The sequence below is a fragment of the Rutilus rutilus genome, assembly GCF_951802725.1.
Source record: "Rutilus rutilus genome assembly, chromosome: 25".
Taxonomy (NCBI): domain Eukaryota; kingdom Metazoa; phylum Chordata; class Actinopteri; order Cypriniformes; family Leuciscidae; genus Rutilus; species Rutilus rutilus.
In genome coordinates this window covers 27,177,388-27,198,344 of record NC_140229.1, presented here as the reverse complement: position 1 = coordinate 27,198,344, position 20,957 = coordinate 27,177,388, and the positions used below count along the sequence as shown (strand labels likewise).

At 44.6% G+C, this 20,957-nt stretch overlaps 1 protein-coding gene across 4 annotated transcripts in view; it reads left to right on the top strand.

Moving 5' to 3' along the window:
• The first annotated feature begins 9,181 nt into the window (after positions 1-9,181).
• Positions 9,182-20,957, top strand: part of nrg1 (neuregulin 1) — an 80,691-nt gene continuing 68,915 nt past the window's right edge. For all 4 annotated transcript variants that reach the window (XM_084401332.1, XM_084401330.1, XM_084401328.1 and 1 more), the window contains exon 1: positions 9,182-9,731. In XM_084401332.1, the coding sequence (XP_084257458.1) occupies positions 9,281-9,731 (451 nt within the window). In that variant the 5' untranslated portion in view covers positions 9,182-9,280. The remainder of the gene's footprint in view (positions 9,732-20,957) is intronic.

Below are 20,957 nucleotides of genomic sequence, written 5' to 3'. Positions count from 1 at the left end.
AGTGCCATGAGTCAGGGTTTACCAGTCTCAAATACAGATATTTCTCTGATCTATACGGACACATGATGACATGAATGTACACCACGGGACAGAGGTTCATTACAGATAAAACAACAAAGCAGACACAGTCTTTCAAAGCAGCTTTATAGAAAATTGTGATGTTAATGTTTATAATATCTTAATATCTTCATGCCTTATGGTCACATTAGAGCTGGGCGGTAATATGGTTTACATTTTGAGACGGTACAAGCAATCAAGCAGTTGAGATTTGCTATATAATAAATGTATCACCCTACAGAATACTGTGTGTTTGCAGATAAATCTGGATATAATTCTATATCCAACTTTATCTAAAAAGCTGGCTGATCAAGCATGTTATCTGAACATCTTTAGAAACGTGATATTGAAACTAAGATGTTCTAGGAATTAGTTTTCTTGTCTTAAAAAAGTAACATTCTGCTGTTGGAGAGTGTTATATAATCTACAGCAGTGTTTGTGCATTAAATCATTAACCAGACATACAATCTATAAATATATATTTTCATGACAACTTTTAGGAAATGTTTGATGAATTTTTAAAGAATTGCTCTTATAATTAATTTTTCTTAACTAAAGCTGGTTTCATCTGGCCCCTCGACACCTTAGAGAAACAGCCTGCCGGGACCTCCACCCTCTCAGGCTTGTCCACATGTTCGTGTGTGTGGTTGAGGAGGCTGGTTGAGCAGTATCTCAGGAACTGCCTGAAGCTCTCCGTGAAATCCACACTCTCTGTAGCCGCCAGCTGTCCCGTGTGGCAAATACTGCGCATCCAGTGTCAGCTTTGCATGGCTGAATCTCTTTGATGAAACTGGCCAGAGAACTGTGCCTGCCTTTCATGACACTGATGTTGTCGCTGATGAACATTCCCACACTGACGGAGGGAAAGGTACCGTGCCTCTACTACAGTCCATCTGTACCACAGCACAGGTGTCCAGCTCTGCTCTGGAGAGTCCAGCTCTAACCAGCTCCAAAACACCTGCCTGGAAGTTTCTAGAAAGCTTTTCAAGCATCATAAGCCTAAATTGATTATAGAGACCATTGGTGGCAATAGTTCTACGACCAACTTGGGCCTACGATGCTTTTGGGAAACGCAGCCCAGGACAGTGAACTGAGTGTGCGGCTGCGTCCGACTTGTTGCCTCGCTGCCCAATTTTGCAAGCAGCGTTTGCGCACGAAGGTCCCTCACAGAACTGATCTCATACAGGCACTGAAACATTCTCTCCCTAAAAAGTCCCACAATCCACCGTGAAAACCAGGGAGCATCGATGCTCACTATGTTCTCTTAACGGAAGTTCTGAAGTGTGAAACATAAATCATGTGAGCCGACTCACTATACGTAATGACACGCGACAGAGGTTTTATAAAATACAAACCATTATTTTATTATGTCAGCATAAACATACATCGCTAGACAGGTAAAGAACAGAATATAGCAATTTTTTTTTTTTTTTCAGGCTAAATCATAATGTACTTTAAATAACATTATAAGTAATGTCAGAAAGATTAATGATGTTGTCACATCACTGGAAATAGAGTCATCAGTGTGTAGTGAGCCAGCGTCCTTACTTTCCTTTAAGTGCTTTGAGTACCCATAAGTGTTGTATAAATGTGACAAATTATTATTATTCTTTTATTATTACCAGTGCCTGAGTTTGTAAACACGATATACTGGTTCACAACCTAGGCATCTATAGGGAGCTGACTGAGACACACCAGGAGTTTTGACTCCCTTGAACAAGAGGGAAGCAAAACACAATTTAATAAACTTTGAGCAAGTACACTTGCTGGATGGAGACAGACAGTTTGTACTGGATTAAACCCAATGGATTGGGAAGGAATGGATTCACAAACAGCTTGTTTTGAACGGGTGGTTCTTGGACACCATCAGCTCAGCTCTCCTCACTGGGTTCTTCTCAGAGCACTTTGAGAATGGGTAAATCTTGAACACTGCCTGTAGTCTGAAACTGACCCAAGCAAGAATGTTTGCCCCCCTGGGCAGTTTAGTGTGACTGTGTGTTTAGCTGGCTCTAGTACTTTATTGGGACAAGTGTGCTGAAATGTTTACATCAGCCCCTTTTATCTATTCTAAATGTTACTGTGGTGGCAGAATCTTATGTTTGTGCGTAGGCACAGTTTTTGAATAAAACCAACGCAGGGTTTTATACATGAGACTCTATCAATGCAGGAATATTAGCTATTATTTTTTATATTTTTACAATGACTGCTTTAAATAACATCCAGTCTAAGTTGACCACCAGTGGAAGTCAAATTTTAGAAGCAGTTATTTTTGGTGGTTTATCTCAGATTATTATTTGGCTCAGTTGTGCCTTGCATGTTCTTTTGTTTTTTCTTTTGAAAAACCTTTTGAAATAGTTTCTTTTAATTTTACATTATTTTAGAGGCAAGGCTATTCCTTCTAAGGTCAATGTTACGTTGACCGAACTCAATATCCTGTGACTTTCTCGTGGAAAACCTTACTTGACATTACATGACCACACAATGACTTTTAGGTCATCATAAAAGTGGCGTACCATGAATTGCTGTGTACCTTAACAGCTACTTTTTGTTCTGTGTATATTATAATCCGTGTGATTGTATTAAATGACATCATGTAAAAGAGGGCACCAATTGAAAGCAGTGGGTATGGCTGTGGGCACCACTGAGAAAGGCCCTTCTAAACAGCTTTTAAAGTTTTGACATCAAGTCTGTATAACTGAGAGTTTGGAAGCTCAACAGGCAGGGCCAGCTGGAGTTCACAGAAGATAATCTAGGATCAGACTGTTACAAGTGTTTTGGTTCTGTGCCTGTCATTTGACCCAGTTTTTCAGTTTGTTTGATTAATCGTCCCGTTCAGTTCACCTGTGTTCTCATTAATAATCTTGGTAGCTCTTTTGTTCGCTTTGTGTATTTAAAGGGTAACTAAACCCTAAACTACCTTTTTTTAGTTAATGATCTGTAAGAATGGGGATTCGAGAATTGATTCGAGTACTTTTTTTGACGTTTGGATATAAAGTGTTTTAATTCTACAATATATGGTGTAAAAACGTCTGAGTGCTGCCCTCTTCAGGTTGAACGGTGGCTACTGCAGTTGAATTTTCCTATTGGATGTTTGCGGTGAGCGTAAGCGGTGGCAAACGCTGCTCCTCCTGCATGGACTCCACCACCGCAGCGGCGTTTTGATGTGAGTGATCATATTTTAATCACAATTTATGGTTAGGCTAAAGTTAATCCTCTGGGGTCGACAAACGCGTCGGCGCATTTTGCTGGATTTTTTCACATAGCGGCAAAATATGAATATGCCTACAGAGAGCGCGCGCTATTGACATCAACTCGATAAAACTCATCAGATGCATGTACTTTACGTCGTCTTGCGACCCTGTGAGGAAGTTTTTTTTTTTTTTTACTCAGACACTGGCCCCATTCTCCCTGCTTCGCTAGCATCGTCGGATGCCGATCGCGATTCGGGAGTTAAGACCGCAGTTTGAGCCAGTGGCTCGAATTGATATGGCTCTGGCCCTGTGTCCACAAACAATTCACCCTCCTCCACTTCAGGTGAAGGTGGGGGAGATAAGTCCTCGACTTCAAATGACAGCTCTGTTGCAAAGCTACTTGCGTCACTCCACTCACTCTCCATTTTAGAGTCTGACAGCAGCTGTCAATTAATCCGTCAATGCGGGTCTCAGGTGAACGCTTAGCCCCGCCCTCGGTTCGTCCCCTCTATCTCTGCTGGGGTCTGCCCACTTTTCCAGCATTTTTCAAATATTGCCAGTGGGTGGAGTCAGGCTCTGACCAGGGGTTTAGTTACCCTTTAAGACTTTAGTTTGAGTTGGTTCCCTGTCCGGTTTTGTTTGTGTAAATGTGTAGTTTTGACATTTTCTCCTTTTTCATTAAAGGTACAATATGCAATAATTTTTTGCCGCTAGAGGGCGCTACATTCCAAACAACAACAACAACGGCGTAGCTTGATGACGATGTGAAGGAGCGTGGAATGATGGGAACCGGCTGCGCCTTGGTCAGACATCATCCTGACGGCTCCACCGGGCTCCCTCGTCCCACTGGCTATGCTTGGTCAGACATCATCCTGACGACTCCACCAGGCTCCCTCGTCCCACTGGCTGCGCCTTGGTCAGACATCATCCTGATGGCTCCACTGGGCTCCCTCGTCCCACTGGCCCCGCGTTGGTCAGACATCATCCTGACGGCTCCACCGGGTTCCCTCGTCCCACCGGCTGCGCCTTGGTCAGACATCATCCTGATGGCTCCACTGGGCTCCCTCGTCCCACTGGCTTCACTTGGTCAGACATCATCCTGACGGCTCCACCGGGCTCCCGCGTTCCACTGGCTCCGCTTGGTCAGACATCATTCTGACGGCTCCACCGGGTTCCCTCATCCCACCGGCTGCGCCTTGGTCAGACATCATCCTGACGGCTCCACCGGGCTCCCTCGTCTCACTGGCTCCATCTTGGTCTGACATCATCCTGACGGCTCCACCGGGCTCGCTCGTCCCACTGGCTTCGCTTGGTCAGACATCATCCTGACGGCTCCACCGGGTTTCCTCGTCCCACCGGCTGCGCCTTGGTCAGACATCATCCTGACGGCTCCATCGGGATCCCTCGTCCCACTGGCTCTGCTTGGTCAGACATCATCCTGACGGCTCCACCGGGCTCGCTCGTCCCACTGGCTCTGCTTGGTCAGACATCATCCTGACGGCTCCACCGGGCTCGCTCGTCCCACTGGCTCCGCTTGGTCAGACATCATCCTGACGGCTCCACTGGGCTCGCTCGCCCCACTGGCTCCGCTTGGTCAGACATCATCCTGACGGCTCCACTGGGTTCCCTCGTCCCACCGGCTGCGCCTTGGTCAGACATCATCCTGACGACTCCACCAGGCTCCCTCGTCCCACTGGCTCCGCTTGGTCAGACATCATCCTGACGGCTCCACTGGGCTCGCTCGTCCCACTGGCTCCGTTTGGTCAGACATCATCCTGACGGCTCCACCGGGTTCCCTCGTCCCACCGGCTGCGCCTTGGTCAGACATCATCCTGACGACTCCACCAGGCTCCCTCGTCCCACTGGCTACGCTTGGTCAGACAACATCCTGACGGCTCCACCGGGATCCCTCGTCCCACTGGCTCTGCTTGTTCAGACATCATCCTGACGACTCCACCAGGCTCCCTCGTCCCACTGGCTGCGCATTGGTCAGACATCATCCTGATGGCTCCACTGGGCTCCCTCGTCCCACTGGCCTCGCCTTGTTTAGACATCATCCTGACGGCTCCACCGGGCTCCCTCGTCCCACTGGCTCCACTTGGTCAGACATCATCCTGACGGCTCTACCGGGCTCCCTCATCCCACTGGCTCCGCTTGGTCAGACATCATCCTGACGGCTCCACCGGGTTCCCTCGTCCCACCGGCTGCGCCTTGGTCAGACAACATCCTGACGGCTCCACCGGGTTCCCTCGTCCCACCGGCTGCGCCTTGGTCAGACATCATCCTGACGGCTCCACCGGGTTCCCTCGTCCCACCGGCTGCGCCTTGGTCAGACATCATCCTGACGGCTCCACCGGGTTCCCTCGTCCCACCGGCTGCGCCTTGGTCAGACATCATCCTGACGGCTCCACCGGGTTCCCTCGTCCCACCGGCTGCACCTTGGTCAGACATCATCCTGACGACTCCACCAGGCTCCCTCGTCCCACTGGCTGCGCCTTTGTCAGACATCATCTTGATGGCTCCACTGGGCTCCCTCGTCCCACTGGCCTCGCCTTGTTTAGACATCATCCTGACGGCTCCACTGGGCTCCCTCATCCCACTGGCTTCACTTGGTCAGACATCATCCTGACGGCTCCACCAGGCTCCCACGTTCCACTGGCTCCGCTTGGTCAGACATCATCCTGACAGCTCCAACGGGTTCCCTCATCCCACCGGCTGCGCCTTGGTCAGACATCATCCTGACGGCTCCACCGGGCTCCCTCGTCTCACTGGGTCCATCTTGGTCTGACATCATCCTGACGGCTCCACCGGGCTCACTCGTCCCACCGGCTGCGCCTTGGTCAGACATCATCCTGACGGCTCCACCGGGATCCCTCGTCCCACTGGATCTGCTTGGTCAGACATCATCCTGACGGCTCCACCAGGCTCCCACGTTCCACTGGCTTCGCTTGGTCAGACATCATCCTGACGGCTCCACCGGGATCCCTCGTCCCACCGGCTGCGCCTTGGTCAGACATCATCCTGACGGCTCCACCGGGATCCCTCGTCCCACTGGATCTGCTTGGTCAGACATCATCCTGACGGCTCCACCAGGCTCCCACGTTCCACTGGCTTCGCTTGGTCAGACATCATCCTGACGGCTCCACCGGGTTCCCTCGTCCCACCGGCTGCGCCTTGGTCAGACATCATCCTGACGGCTCCACCGGGATCCCTCGTCCCACTGGATCTGCTTGGTCAGACATCATCCTGACGGCTCCACCGGGCTCGCTCGTCCCACTGGCTCTGCTTGGTCAGACATCATCCTGACGGCTCCACCGGGCCCGCTCGTCCCACTGGCTCCGCTTGGTCAGACATCATCCTGACGGCTCCACCGGGTTCCCTCGTCCCACCGGCTGCGCCTTGGTCAGACATCATCCTGACGGCTCCACCAGGCTCCCTCGTCCCACTGGCTCCATTTTGGTCTGACATCATCCTGACAGCTCCACCGGACTCCCTCGTCCCACTGGCTTCGCTTGGTCAGACAACATCCTGACGGCTCCACCGGGCTCCCTCGTCCCACTGGCTGCGCCTTGGTCAGACATCATCCTGACGGCTCCACCGGGATCCCTCGTCCCACTGGCTCTGCTTGGTCAGACATCATCCTAATGGCTCCACTGGGCTCCCTCATCCCACTGGCTTCACTTGGTCAGACATCATCCTGACGGCTCCACCGGGTTCCCTCGTCCCACCGGCTGCGCCTTGGTCAGACATCATCCTGACGGCTCCACCGGGATCCCTCGTCCCACTGGATCTGCTTGGTCAGACATCATCCTGACGGCTCCACCGGGCTCGCTCGTCCCACTGGCTCTGCTTGGTCAGACATCATCCTGACGGCTCCACCGGGCCCGCTCGTCCCACTGGCTCCGCTTGGTCAGACATCATCCTGACGGCTCCACCGGGTTCCCTCGTCCCACCGGCTGCGCCTTGGTCAGACATCATCCTGACGGCTCCACCAGGCTCCCTTGTCCCACTGGCTCCATTTTGGTCTGACATCATCCTGACAGCTCCACCGGACTCCCTCGTCCCACTGGCTTCGCTTGGTCAGACAACATCCTGACGGCTCCACCGGGCTCCCTCGTCCCACTGGCTGCGCCTTGGTCAGACATCATCCTGACGGCTCCACCGGGATCCCTCGTCCCACTGGCTCTGCTTGGTCAGATATCATCCTAATGGCTCCACTGGGCTCCCTCATCCCACTGGCTTCACTTGGTCAGACATCATCCTGACAGCTCCACCAGGCTCCCACGTTCCACTGGCTCCGCTTGGTCAGACATCATCCTGACGGCTCCAACGGGTTCCCTCGTCCCACCGGCTCCGCTTGGTCAGACATCATCCTGACGGCTGCACCGGGTTCCCTCGTCCCACTGGCTCCGCTTGGTCAGACATCATCCTGACGGCTCCACTGGGCTCGCTCGTCCCACTGGCTTCGCTTGGTCAGACATCATCCTGACGGCTCCACCGGGTTCCCTCGTCCCATCGGCTGCGCCTTGGTCAGACATCATCCTGACGGCTCCACCAGGCTCCCTCGTCCCACTGGCTCCATTTTGGTCTGACATCATCCTGACAGCTCCACTGGACTCCCTCGTCCCACTGGCTGCGCCTTGGTCCACCTCAGTCTCCAGTGCCAGGTGTGTCATCTGGGCTCTCCGGCTCGTCAGCTCCACCTGGGTCTCTTCTCCATCGGTCGTCTTCCCAGTGTCCACCTTGGCTCGTCCCTCTACTCCACCCTGGAGCTTCATCCTGGCTGGTTTCTGGACCTCCATCTGGCTCCTCCTGCTCCTGGCCCCCCTTGGCACCCTCCACTTCCCCATGAACTTATGTGTTTGACTTGGTTTTGTCTTGCCCCTCTCCAGTTCCTCGACCTCCAGAGCCCCCGTTCTCCCTCCTCAGTTGAACAATACCCTTGTGCGGTATTGTTTGGTGTTAATGTGTAGTTTTGACTCTGTTTCTCCAGACGTGTTCTCCTTTTTCATTAAAAAGACTCTTTGATATTTCTCAACTTGTATTACTACACGTGACAGACAAGCTGGACAAATTCAAATACGTTTTCCATCTCAATCTAGTAGAGGAAATTGTGGGTAGTTGTTAAACGGGAAAGTTGTCTCAATGTCTATCTAACAAAACTCTTAAAGTTTTTTAGGTCAAAATCCAATAACACAAAAGTTTGTTTTCTCTTTACATTAAGATCAGTTTGTCCCCCAAAGCTAACATTCAATTCCGTCTCATTTTTTTGTGTGTTATTGTTAACAAGTAAATACAGTAAAACACACTGACAACATTAAGACAAGAGTCACTAATGATGATTTCTTTTTTCTCAGATCAAGAGTATTTTTCAGAAATGTCAGATCACATTTATGCAGTAGGATGTTATACATTTTTTTTACATTCATTTTAGTTTCTATTTGCCAAAACGAGTTTGAGATTTTTGCTCTTTCATTCATTTTAAAAGCTGTTTCAATTTCCCTCAACAACTTTAAATAGCCTTTATTGGCCTATAAGCTATTGTTGGGCAAAACTGAAACAGCTTTTAATAAAACTTTTAAATACACACTCTGGGTTGTTTCAACCCATGTTTGGGTCAAATATGGTCAAACCCAACCATTGGTTTAATTTTTTAATTCCATTTTAAACCAAAACGGTTGGGTCTGTCCATATTTGACCCAAACATGGGTTGAAAGTTGTCAGCTTATAATTTTTTTAGAGTGCAGATATGTTGTGGAAGAATACTTTTTGTTTAGTTTTGACAGAATATCACAGGCCTATTTAATATAGTTTCAAATTACTTAGGCTATTAAGTCCGTTAACCCACACACGACGCGACAAATCGCGCTGTCCTTCGTCGCGTCGCATGCGGTGTCGCAGAGGGGAAATCCTCACCCCGCCTCCTGTAATACGATCAGCTGAAGAGCCGACAGAACCCACGCGTCTCTTCATTCACTTCTCCTGCTCCACTTTAATCCGTCCCGTTGAACGCAAGAGACGCGCGCGCGAGGATGCGGCGGATTCCGTCAGGTCGCGATTGTTCCGCGCTCTCCGCGCTCTGTGGAGTCGCCGTGTGTTTGTGCCTGTGGACGCGCGTGGTCCGGGGTGGGAGCGTCGCGTGCTCGCCGCCCGCGGCGTCAGTGCAGGAGCGCGTGCGCCGCTCGGGGGTCGTGTTTGAGGGCAGGCTCCAGGAGGAAGAGCGGCCGGGCAACGCGTCGCGTCAGGTGCGCGTCAGGGTGCAGCAGGTGTGGCGGCTGAAGGCGGGAGGGCTCCTCAAGAACTCTGTGGTGTCGCTCATCTGGTTTGAAGGTGGCAGATGTTTCCAGCTCAACACCGGGATCCGGTACATGTTCTTCATGGAAGCCACTAATGACACGTCCGTGTTCACGCCGGTCTTCCCTCCGGTGGAGACCAAGCGCACCGTGAGGAAGGACGTGAGTCTAGTGCTCTGTCAGGAGTGCGGTAAGACCCTTATATATACCTGTCAGAAGTGCATATGCACGGGAGTTTAGTTCAGTGACACACAGCAAAACTAAACTGGAACTTTCTTTGCGTTTTGTTTTGTCTCCTGACTGTTGATCTTGGTGCTGATGTGGAGCTCAGGGGAAAGTACAGTGATGCTATCAGTTATACATATTCATTCAAAGCACATTATAATGCAGCTTGGTTCTGGACTGGACATTTTAAAGTCACATTATTTTGCATGATTTTTTAAATGGACTCTTCACATTCCAGGGTTGGGTAAACATGAAGGGAAGCTACATTTGACCCAATAGCAAAAGAAAAATCAGTAATATCATGCTACTGAATGAGATATTTACAGGACATTCTTTAAAGAGTACTGTGGTAATGTCCATTGTAGTGTTGGACAGTGAGAGTTTGAACTAAATATGTTGCTATCTGATTTAACAGAATAGTTAAGCATACATCCTCTGAAGATCTCAGACTGCAGTCAGAAGGTCTTGTGCGTTTGACAATATTGTATTCAAACTTGTTTGACCAGCTTGACTTGATGGATGGATAAAACTGTTTTTTGTTTAATTTTTCATTTTTGGCACTCCAGTTCACGTCATGCAGAAGAATTATTCAAAATCTGGACCGTCAGTGCCTTAAATCTGTGTTTTTGGCAGGATTTCCGCACAGATTATTACCACTAATGTCATCACCAGATTCTGATGGATTACAGAAATTCCTGCTCAACCCTGCTGCCTCTGTATTAAAACTAAACCTAATGATTTGAGCGAGGAGACATTACAGGAAGCTTTGGCTTGTGTTCACTTTGATTAGCTCATGTCACATCATCTGTACTTACAGAACGTGAGGTTGAAAGGTTAGATGAGGTGTTACGAACACTGCGTCTAAAGTTAAAGATGATTCTTCTACTTCTCATTTGCCTGCTATAGTTCAGGCTTGATCATTGTCTGACATATTTTGACTCGTGTCTGCTAGCGTGCCCACCTACAGTCAGTTGATTTTGCTTGGTGGTTTAACACAAGCTCCAAGTATAGTTCAATTTTAGCATAGGCCACACGAGTCGTTCTGCCTTTGTATGTTCCCTACACATTTATTCTTTGTTATGTGCATCAACAGTCTTGAAGTTCTGGCACTACACATCATAGTGAACCAGTTTGTTTGGGTTATTAATGGTTAACGGTTATTAGACCTGCAACATAACAGCATTTGTGATAGAAACTAATGAATATATTTTGGTTTTGTGATTGAGCTGCCTTTGTTTGAATTTGGCAAGATGAAATCCTCCAGTATTGCTTCATCGCCTGTGTGCAGCGGTAATGCTGTAAGAAGCTTTGAGATGTTCATGAGCTCAGCATTGTGTTGTTTTTCTCACTCAAAAATAGTACAATAGATTCAATAAGTTGTTAGTCTTGAGTGTTCATTCCAGTTACACCAGTGCCGTGTTGCTCTCGAGTGTGTTTAATACCCACTGCTGCCCTCTGGGAGAAGGTCATTCACCGCTCTCACTGGTGCTGACGCAAATATTCCTCTGCTGTCTATTGTGAGTTTATCTACTTCCAGTCCTGGCATGACCTGAGAGATCTGTCCCATTAATATTATGAGAATTTAATGATGAGAATTTGAATAGATTATGGACATCTAGACATCATAAAGATTTAGGTTTTTGAAGAAGAATGAAAAAGCATGTGTCAAATGAATGATGATTTTGACACTTTTTTAAGTGTTCAGAATCAGATCGGGAAAACATCTCTAATATCATGATGTACAATACAGTTAGTAAAAGCCGGAAAGGTTGAAATAATAATTTCAGGGACAGGTAATTCATGTTTTGTTGAATACTTAATATTAATCGTATTTAAAGCGCTGATTTTCAAAACATTTTTTTTCTTCCAATTTCTATAATGGCAATTGAATTGATTTTAAAGGCTTCAACTCCTAAGGGAACTACAAATGCCATCCTTCTGTCAGATAATAACGTTATTCATTTTCTTTATTGAATCTTATTGATTTACAATTGCCTGCAGGAGAAGGCATTACTGAATGGAGTCACGGTTTAGCCCAAGCAAAGTGACGAGGAAAATAATGAAGACGAGGGGAAGAGAAAACCGCGAGCTTCTAGCACATTATAATGCAGTTTAAAATGGGTTAAGTCACTGCTGACCTTGGATTGTTATAAATCTATGTTTTGTTTTACTTCATTAGTCTTTTATTTAATAATGTTTCATGGTTTTACTTCAGTGAATAAAATCAATCACACAAAATCCAAAGTTAAAACTCACAAACAATCAGGACAATTTATTTAATAAACTTTCTGTTTAACTTTAGTGGAATTCTAAATCGTATTGAATAAACTGAGTTGTAAAAGAAACGGCAGAGGTTAATTCGCTGTATTTTGAGTGTGTACCAGAGATAATTTATTTGAAGGACAGCACATGAGCTGGATCTGTGGCAGATGAATATGAGAGCTGAAGTTAAGTCTGGACACATATCTCAGAAGGGTTACACAGATACCCAGTCATAATCCCATGTCCTTTCACAGATTATCCCATAATCCCATCTTTATTCTGCATTCAAATGGCCCACATTCAGCACGAGCTCCTAGAACACCAAAAGTGTGACACCCTGCCGTTTTATTATGTTGCTTGCTATCTAGTTGCAATTGCTAGTGTACTTTATTTATACAAATTAGTATTAGAATTACAAAAGAATTATTCACATACAGTTGCTTTAACAAAATAATATCGAATGAATTAATGCATGCAAATTGCATATGTAATTGCATCATCCACAACACATGTGTTTTGTCTTTCTTTATCATTATTTTACTACCAAAGCAGAGTTGTAGTGTAAGGGCATGGTGTGTTCACACTGGGCAGGTTTGGTTAAAACAAACCCTGGAGCGATTGCTCTGTTAGTGCGGTTCATTTGAAGAAGTGTGAACGCTGCCATCGAACAAGCGGAACAAGACTTGTCCACTTCCAAACAAACTGAAATTCATCGACTGAAATATGAACGCAACATGGACCAAACACATCTAAACGAACCAAAAACAGGACATGATGTCACAAGATGCGATCCTAAAATGTGCTCAAGCATATCTGTTTCCACTCGTCATAGTCCCGATGTTGGCCAGCACATTTCAGGACAGGCGTCTCCAGGTCTTCATTTGTTTGTGTGTGACGGAGGGATTCCTGCCACTGTTTTGACTCCTTTACACATTTTATAAGCGAGTTCTCAGCTTGTCAAAATAGCATCAAATGTACAAGCACATACAACAAGCGCATTTAGCCCAGAACACAGCATTGTTTTAGATGTTCGATTGCAAAATTTACATCATAAAAGCTTTTTTTTTTTTTCAGTTTTAAAAATGTGAATTTTTAAACCAGGACTAAATGTATCTTTATTTAGTCCGGACCAAAAGAACCAAGAGAGTTACAAGTGTGAACGCCTCAAGTACTGTAGTGTAGTGCTGGATTTCTCACCGCTGGCCTTCGAGGGCCATTGTCCTGCAGAGTTTAGCTCCAGCCCTGTCTTGATCAAACTCTTGATAATTACAGGCAGGTGAGTTCAAGTGAAATGCTCTCTAAAGCTGTGAGCGCTTCACATTACAAGGCATTGCAAGCTCAACTATTAGTTGTGGTGAGTATAGTTAAAGTATATTTGATCATAGTCAGTTTAAATGGGAAAGTCTGGCTCCGACATTTGTTGTAACTTGTTACTCATTTGTCAAGTTGAATGGGAGTCATATGAGAAGGGAAGAAATGTGTCTTTACCGCTGGAAGTACCCTGTATCAGTTCCAAGGCATGCTTATGAGACTGACAAATGCTCCATCCACATTTCTAAGATTTGTGGAGCTGCTGTTCTGGCCTGTGCTGGAAAATATGTGTCATCTGTCTTGATGATCTGCTAGTGTTTCGCTGGAACTTTACAGAACAAATCAGAAGCCTCAAGAAATTGCTTTTGAAAGTTAATAAATGTCTCTTTGCACAACAACAAACGTCATTCCTCAGCTGACAAATGCAGCAGTGGTGGTCAGTGAGGGTCCAGAAAATATCCAGGAATTATGGACTCTTGACTTTTACACAATGTAGTTAGTTTGACATTAACCAGTGACAAATGTCAGTCAAGGTCATTACAGCTTTGTCACCAAGACTGAAAATGCAGATAGGTTGTCATTTGCACCCTTGTAAGGCGGAGATAGAGGTCATCATTTCCAGATATGTGAAATTTGTCACCATTAGATTACAAATTGGTGCATGTTTTGTGCATTTTTTTCACACTTCTAATTCTAACCTTCTAACTCATTTCAGCATACTACCATTTGGGACACACTAATTGTAATTTCGAATACTATTTAGAACAGAGAGTATGTGAATTGGGGCACAGCACTAATGACTTACTAATGAGCTGTTGTGTTGAATCAGGTGTGTTTGGTTAGGGAGTCACTGACCTTGTCAATTGGGAGGAATTTGGTCTTGAGGAGTGACTGTGGTTTCCAATGATTGACATTCTCAATCTTTCATATATATATTCATTTTGCATATGCGTTTTATCCACTATGTCAAAGTAGTTTATACACGTGATGCTAGATGGTCGTCTTTGGCTCTTGCGCTGTGTTTCTGTTTCGCAGGGCAGTGAATCAGAAACACTGGACGCGAGGGAAAGGGACCTGAGTGAGAGCGTGTTGCTTCAGCAGGCCCAAATGCCTTCAAAATGTGCATTAATTCATAAAGTGAGTGATATGATTGCAGTGTTAGCGAAAGTATCTAAAATTAATGCGACATTGTTCTCATTTAATGAGAGTGTGAAATTATGGCACCCTTTTTCTCAGTTTGAGCCACAGTCCCTCAAAATGTCTGTACATGGCCCTGAAACTGAGGTATCATTAGTTTCTGAGCTGGGCTCTTAACCGGTTCATGGAATGAAATATGAGAACAAACGAAATGTAAAAAAAAATCTATTACATATTTTAATTGGGCAATCAACCAATCATGACCATTCAAACCATGCAACCATTCAAATAGGGCAGCCTATGCTAATGTACCGTTGATGCATCAGAGTGAGTGAAATGCCCATGCTCAGTTGGAGAGGATCATATGCTTTCTTTACTAGTCCGCCACGACTGCTCTGGCGTTTTACAAACAATATGCTACTGCGGCTTTTGGCAGGTCAGATCCAGTTTAGTGTGTGTTTTAACTAGTGAAAATTGCAGGTTTCCTATGTTCTTTTCCCACTGAGGTCGTCACACACAGGTCTTGTTGTGTCCTCTCTAATGAAATCCACAATATGTCACCTTATCCTAGTGCCCCAAAAACTCGAGGTTAAGAATAAGAATATTTCATGCACAAGGCAGATTTTTGCACAGATCCTGTATGCCAGTGGTTCTCACTTCTGGTTCTGGGGTCTCTGGCGTTGTTGTGAACGAATGTTTGTGTTCTACAGTATGCTATTTTGTTGATAGATTGAGTGACATGATGTCATTCTAGAAAACCATTAACGAAGCTACTCAAGGTAAAAGAAAACACATAAACATGTATGATGAACATGTTTTTTGTCAATCACTAATGTGGTTTGTGCCAGGCCTGTCAGCGAAATTACATTTCTTTAATGGTAATGAAATGAAGATTTAATGTATTATTAATGGGGCTTTTATTACTGAGGGTTCTGTTTGGTGTTTGCACAAAAGGGACAGGGGTTCACCACCGTGACCTCCCTGAATGTACATGGACACACCTATATACACCCATGCCTGTGAAAGTTAACGACAGCCCTGCACACACCGCTGCGTGATACATGATCTATACCAGTAGCAAACCAAGACGATAAACCATGGCCCTCTCACTCCCTTCCCTCGTCGGGAGAAAACTCTAACTATCAGTCTAGCTTACTGTGTGCTTTTCTGTAGCACTAGAAGTTTCCTTTGACAGTTCCAGCTCTGAAACAATTAGGATGCTGCAGCCTTAGAAATGCAACAGGCAGCACAGCGAAGGACAGCGTTATCACCGAAGTAAAACAAAATGTAATAACATGCAAATCCTCATTAGAAATAATTGCATCATCATCACAATCAGTGTGTGCACTTCAGAGAAATATGGTGACACCCTCGCCGGGTTGCAGAACGTATGACAGACACCTCTTCCTACCACACAAAACCAACTAAATTTAATGTAAGCCGACACGTCATGACAGCAAAGCAGATCAGCGACAGACACTTCCGCATCATAGACAGTGAACAGCGATCGTGGCAGTCTGGAAACCACCACCTCAAACAAGAAGTGTTGAGGATAAATCACGTCACAGCAGCCATTAAATGTATGGAACCGACTGTAATATACTTCGTTTATTTGGGAAAAAATGCACTATTATGCAGAATTGCAACAAATATTCATAATTGTCACAGATTTGGTAAATTTACAGATTGACCAGTGATTCTGCAAAATGACTGTTTTCTCAAATAAAGCTTAACATGTACAAAGCAGTGGCGGCTTGCTCTGTAATTTTCAGCGGACACCAATCACTGAGCTGAAGGCATTAGGCGGAGAAAATGTCTTTCATTCAGCCCTTCACAGTCCAGCACAAACTCAATAGGCAGGTTTAAAGGGTTTATTTCCTCAAAAACATTTTTTATATATGTTGATTGTGAAATTCTGAATTCCTAAAATAAAATTAGAGCTGATGACTTTTTATTAAAAAAACATATTTAAAAGTTTTTTTTTGTTGAGGCCCTCTCTGAGGTCTAGAGGGCCTGACAGTTCTCCTCTGATATCTACAGTATGTATGATATGTCAATTACTCCACACCTCAAGACAATGTTCAGATGTTTTATTTCAAGACAGTTGTCAGGTTTTTGTCCTCACAACGCTCATTATGCTGATTTATTACGCATCTAATCCCAAGCCTTCGTTGCCAATTCCAAAACGTAATTTTAGAGCTAGTAATGGAGTTGTACGTTTAACTGTTTCATGAACAGCAACGTTATACATCACCTCTTAGAAATATCATCTCGCTTTTCAACGGTGGAACTATTTTATTGATATAGTCGCGTGGCAGCTCTGACAAGAAGTTTCTGTGTGTGTGTGAGTGTCTGTGCTGTATTGTGAAAAATGTGGATATAGTTTCTCATTTTTATCCTATTATTTGTTATATTTATTTGTTTGGTCAGTGTTTGGGTTCTTTTTCTGTTGTCAGCTGTAAAGACCTTTAAAATAACTGAAATCATTTGGCGCAGTGATATGGAACGGTAATGCGATCAAAACTGGAACTACTGGAACTACTTTAGCCGTGTGATAATTGCACACCTTAGAACGCTCATCAACCAATCAGAATCAAGCATTCAGCGGCCCTGCAGTATAAATGCGAATAGTGCATTTGTGTCTTTTTTCTTCTTTCAGATTTAAGACTTTTGTTACATGTTGGTTCTTACCAGGTGCAGATGCAGAGATGTGACCGAGACATTCTTAACTCTGTCTGTAAATAGCCTACACTGAAATGTATCTTGCTGCAAAAATGTATCATTTAATATCGTATATCTACAGTAGTCAACATTTGAAGTGGATACCCGTTCTTGTCTTAGGACAACTTTGATGAACTTTTTTGATCCACTTCAAATGTTGACTACTGTATATAGTGTTGTGTATATAAATGAATGACAGATATTTCGCATGATCTGCAGTTTCATCCCTGATTAGAGCTGTTAGGACTTCATGCGCGACACACACACACACACACACACACACACACCTGTCCCGCTCTGGCGTGTGCCCACTAAATACCTTCCTAAACACACTTCCTCAGCTGCTGAAGACAACTGCAGATCAGCCGTCCTCTCGCTGCTCACTCTTTACAGGATCATAAGAAGTCCATTGTTGAAGTCATGTTCAAATTTCAGGGGTTTATGCTCTGAAATTCCTGTCGTAAAATGCCAAGACATTCAGCAGTTGATTTATCCCGGATTCGTCTTGCCTGCAGTAAATTATATCCAATCTGATAGAGCTTTTGACAAAATACATTTTTAAATAATACACAAGGAAACCGTAGAAGAGATTTGTTGCTTTCTTTTCTGAGATGATAAATAGAATCTGTTTTAAGCCACAATGATTTTTCAAAGGAATGGATTTAATCAGCCTGGCATTCATTACCATAGCAGGGTTTAGCCAGCTTTGACCCCTGGCATCATGCATTTGTCCAGTGTGAGCCAGCTTGAAGTGGGTAGAGTAGCCAAATACTTACACAAGTAAAATGACTCAAATGACCTTCAGCTGTTTTTGTCATGTTTTTGTTGTGCAAGTACGGAGGGAATGGTTTCTGTGCGGCTGAAATGAGCTGTGTTCTTTTAATTGAGATTCTTTTAATTGGTTCAAGGATGGAGACTGGTGTGCGATGAGTGTCAAACTGCTAATGGACTGATCTGTGGGTTGTCTTCGTTATTTTCAGGTAATTGTATTTGATGTTTTCTGAGAATGTTTCTGCATGACAATTTTACACCATTTTCATGATCTGGCCCACAAACCCACAGGCCAATCATACTCTTTATTGTCATTGATATTTGCATTCATATGTGAGCATGTGTGGATGCTAGGTCAGTCGTGATGTGCTAGTTTGCCTCTGCCTGTGTGAGTAGCAGGAATCCTTCATTCAGGCATGTGTTCAGATCTGCTGGGTCCCGGGCTCTAATGGACAGTAGCAGCTGCCTCTTCATCTCCTCCAGACACTAACCACCATTGTATAAGTTTGCTCTCCCCTTCCAGTACATTCCTCCACTGTGGCCTAGACTGGCTCAACTCATTCTCAACTCTATACGCTGAAAATAATGCATCAGAGTGAAAAATAAAAAGGGATGCAAAATACAACCCCATTTCCAGTTGGGACATTTTGTAAAATGCAATAAAATCAAGAATCTGTGACTAAATTCTATTCTCTTGAAACTTTATTTAACTGACAAAAGTGCAAAGAAAAGATGTTTCCAATGTTTTCACTGAAGAACTTAATTATATTTTGTAAATATAAAAACATATTGATTTTGATGGCTGCAGCACACTCCAAAAAAGTTGGGACGGAGGCAAAATAAAAGTAAAAAGATTGTAGAATGTCCTAGTTGAACTCTTTTGAAACAGTCCCCAATAAACAGGTGAACTGGTAATAGGTGAGGGTAACGTGTTTGGGTGTAAAAGAGCTTCTCAGTCTTTGCAAGCAAATATGGGTCATGGCTCATCACTTTGTGCCAAACATCATAAAAGAATTGTCAAACAATTAAAAAAAATCACATTTCTCTTTCACCCTCTACCATGTTGTAAAAAGATTCAGGGAATCCAGAGAAATCCCAGTACATGGCAGGAAATGTTATGTAACCTTCACCCCTCAGATGGCACTGCATGAGAAACCTGTGTTAAATGGGCTCAGGACTGCTGTGGATAACCGTTGTCACTGAACACAGTCTGCCGCCGCATCAAGAAAAACAGCATGAATCTCTCTTGCGCAAAGAGAAAGATATACATCAGTTCAATGCAGAGATGCCAGTGAGTTCTCTGGGCCCGAGCTCATCTCAGATGATCCAAACGGCAGTGGAAATGTGTGCTGTGGTCAGAGTCTATGTTTCAGGTTGTGTTTGGGAAAAATGGACATCAACTTCTCAGTTCCAAAGATAAAAGGCACCATCCAGACTTTCATCAGCGACTGATGCAAAAGCAAACATCGGTCATGGTATGGAGATGCATCAGTGCAAACGACATGGAAGACCTCACACCTCATTCTGCATTGCATTTGCTACAACAAAGTGGTTTTAGCCACTCTGCCCCATAGAAGGGATGTGCCTGACTGCCCTTCTGCGGTCCAGATCTGTCTGGCCCATCATGAAAAGGAGAATCAGGCAACGACGACCGACCACGGACCGTCTTACATCAGTCGAGATTGCAGAATCCAGAGTAAACCAGCATGAATTCCATGCTGGTCCTGGCTGGTTTATGCTGGTTAGTGCTGGTCTGGCTGGTGGACCAGCATAGTCATGCTGTTCTCAAGTAAACCGGAGCTGGTGAAGCTGGTCTCGTGGGGTTGACTGTGAGTAGCTGTCTGTATGCAAGCTGTGTTTTGGGGAAAAGCATTGTTTTTGCTTGCATATTTCTGTTTTTAACACATTAATGATGTAAAGGAAAAACATTATATACATATATAATTATAACTTTGTAGTTTCTTTTGTTCCCTCTGTTGACAGTAGAATTGAACATTTGAATTGTTTTAATTGATTATATTATTATTTAATGTAATCTTAAGTTTTAAACAAAGTAAAAATTCAAACGGGTGAAACGATTCAAAGGAACAAAGGTTGTGTATAAAAGAGTTTGTTTTGTGTACAAAAGAGATTGTGTACATTGCAAAACAAAAATATTTAGAAATATGAAAACAAAGAAAAATGCCAAATAACAGCATGACCATAAACCGTTTGTTCAATAACACGGGTTATGAGAAGAGCTCTTGCTGCTGAGATAGAGCTATTAATGATGAAAGCTCAAAATTGAAAGTTGCTGTTTTTAAAGACTTTAATGGTCATTTGGGAATTGCCATGTCAAAATCCAGCCGTCAGTCACTGAACCCAGAAAGTGTACATAGTAAAAGACATGTCAATGCAGTCAGGAGCATGAAATGTAGTCACTAATAATAGCATGCACTTTCAACAACTGCTGAAAAAGAATTAATTCAGCCAAAGTCAGAGGTCGAGTGCCCCACTAAAAGTCACATAATGAAACACTAATCACCATAATGGCGACTTCAACAACTTTTAACAAGTTTTGTTGAGGTCTTGCTGGAAGGAATCATATCAGCACCCAAAAGACCATATATGCAGGGTCACCAGCACACCATTCTCATGCTGGGAACCAGTGTAATTAAAAGGAAAGGTGTGATGGCTTTGATGTGACCGCAGTAAACAAGCCTCTTTCCCAATTTTGTTTGGAGTGTGTTGCAGCCATGACAATCAAAATGTGATTATGTTTACAAAATACAAATAAGTTGGTCAGTGAAAACATTGGAAATCTTTTCTTCTTTGTCAGTTAAATACAGGTGAAAGAGAATAAACAAATCACAGATTATTGATTTAATTAAATTTGACAAAATGTCCCAACTTTTCTGGAAATGGGATTGTCGTGTAGAATGAAAGGCTGGTCGGTATTGCGGTAATGAGACTTGTATAATGTTCTACATTTGTAGAGGTGGATGTGCCA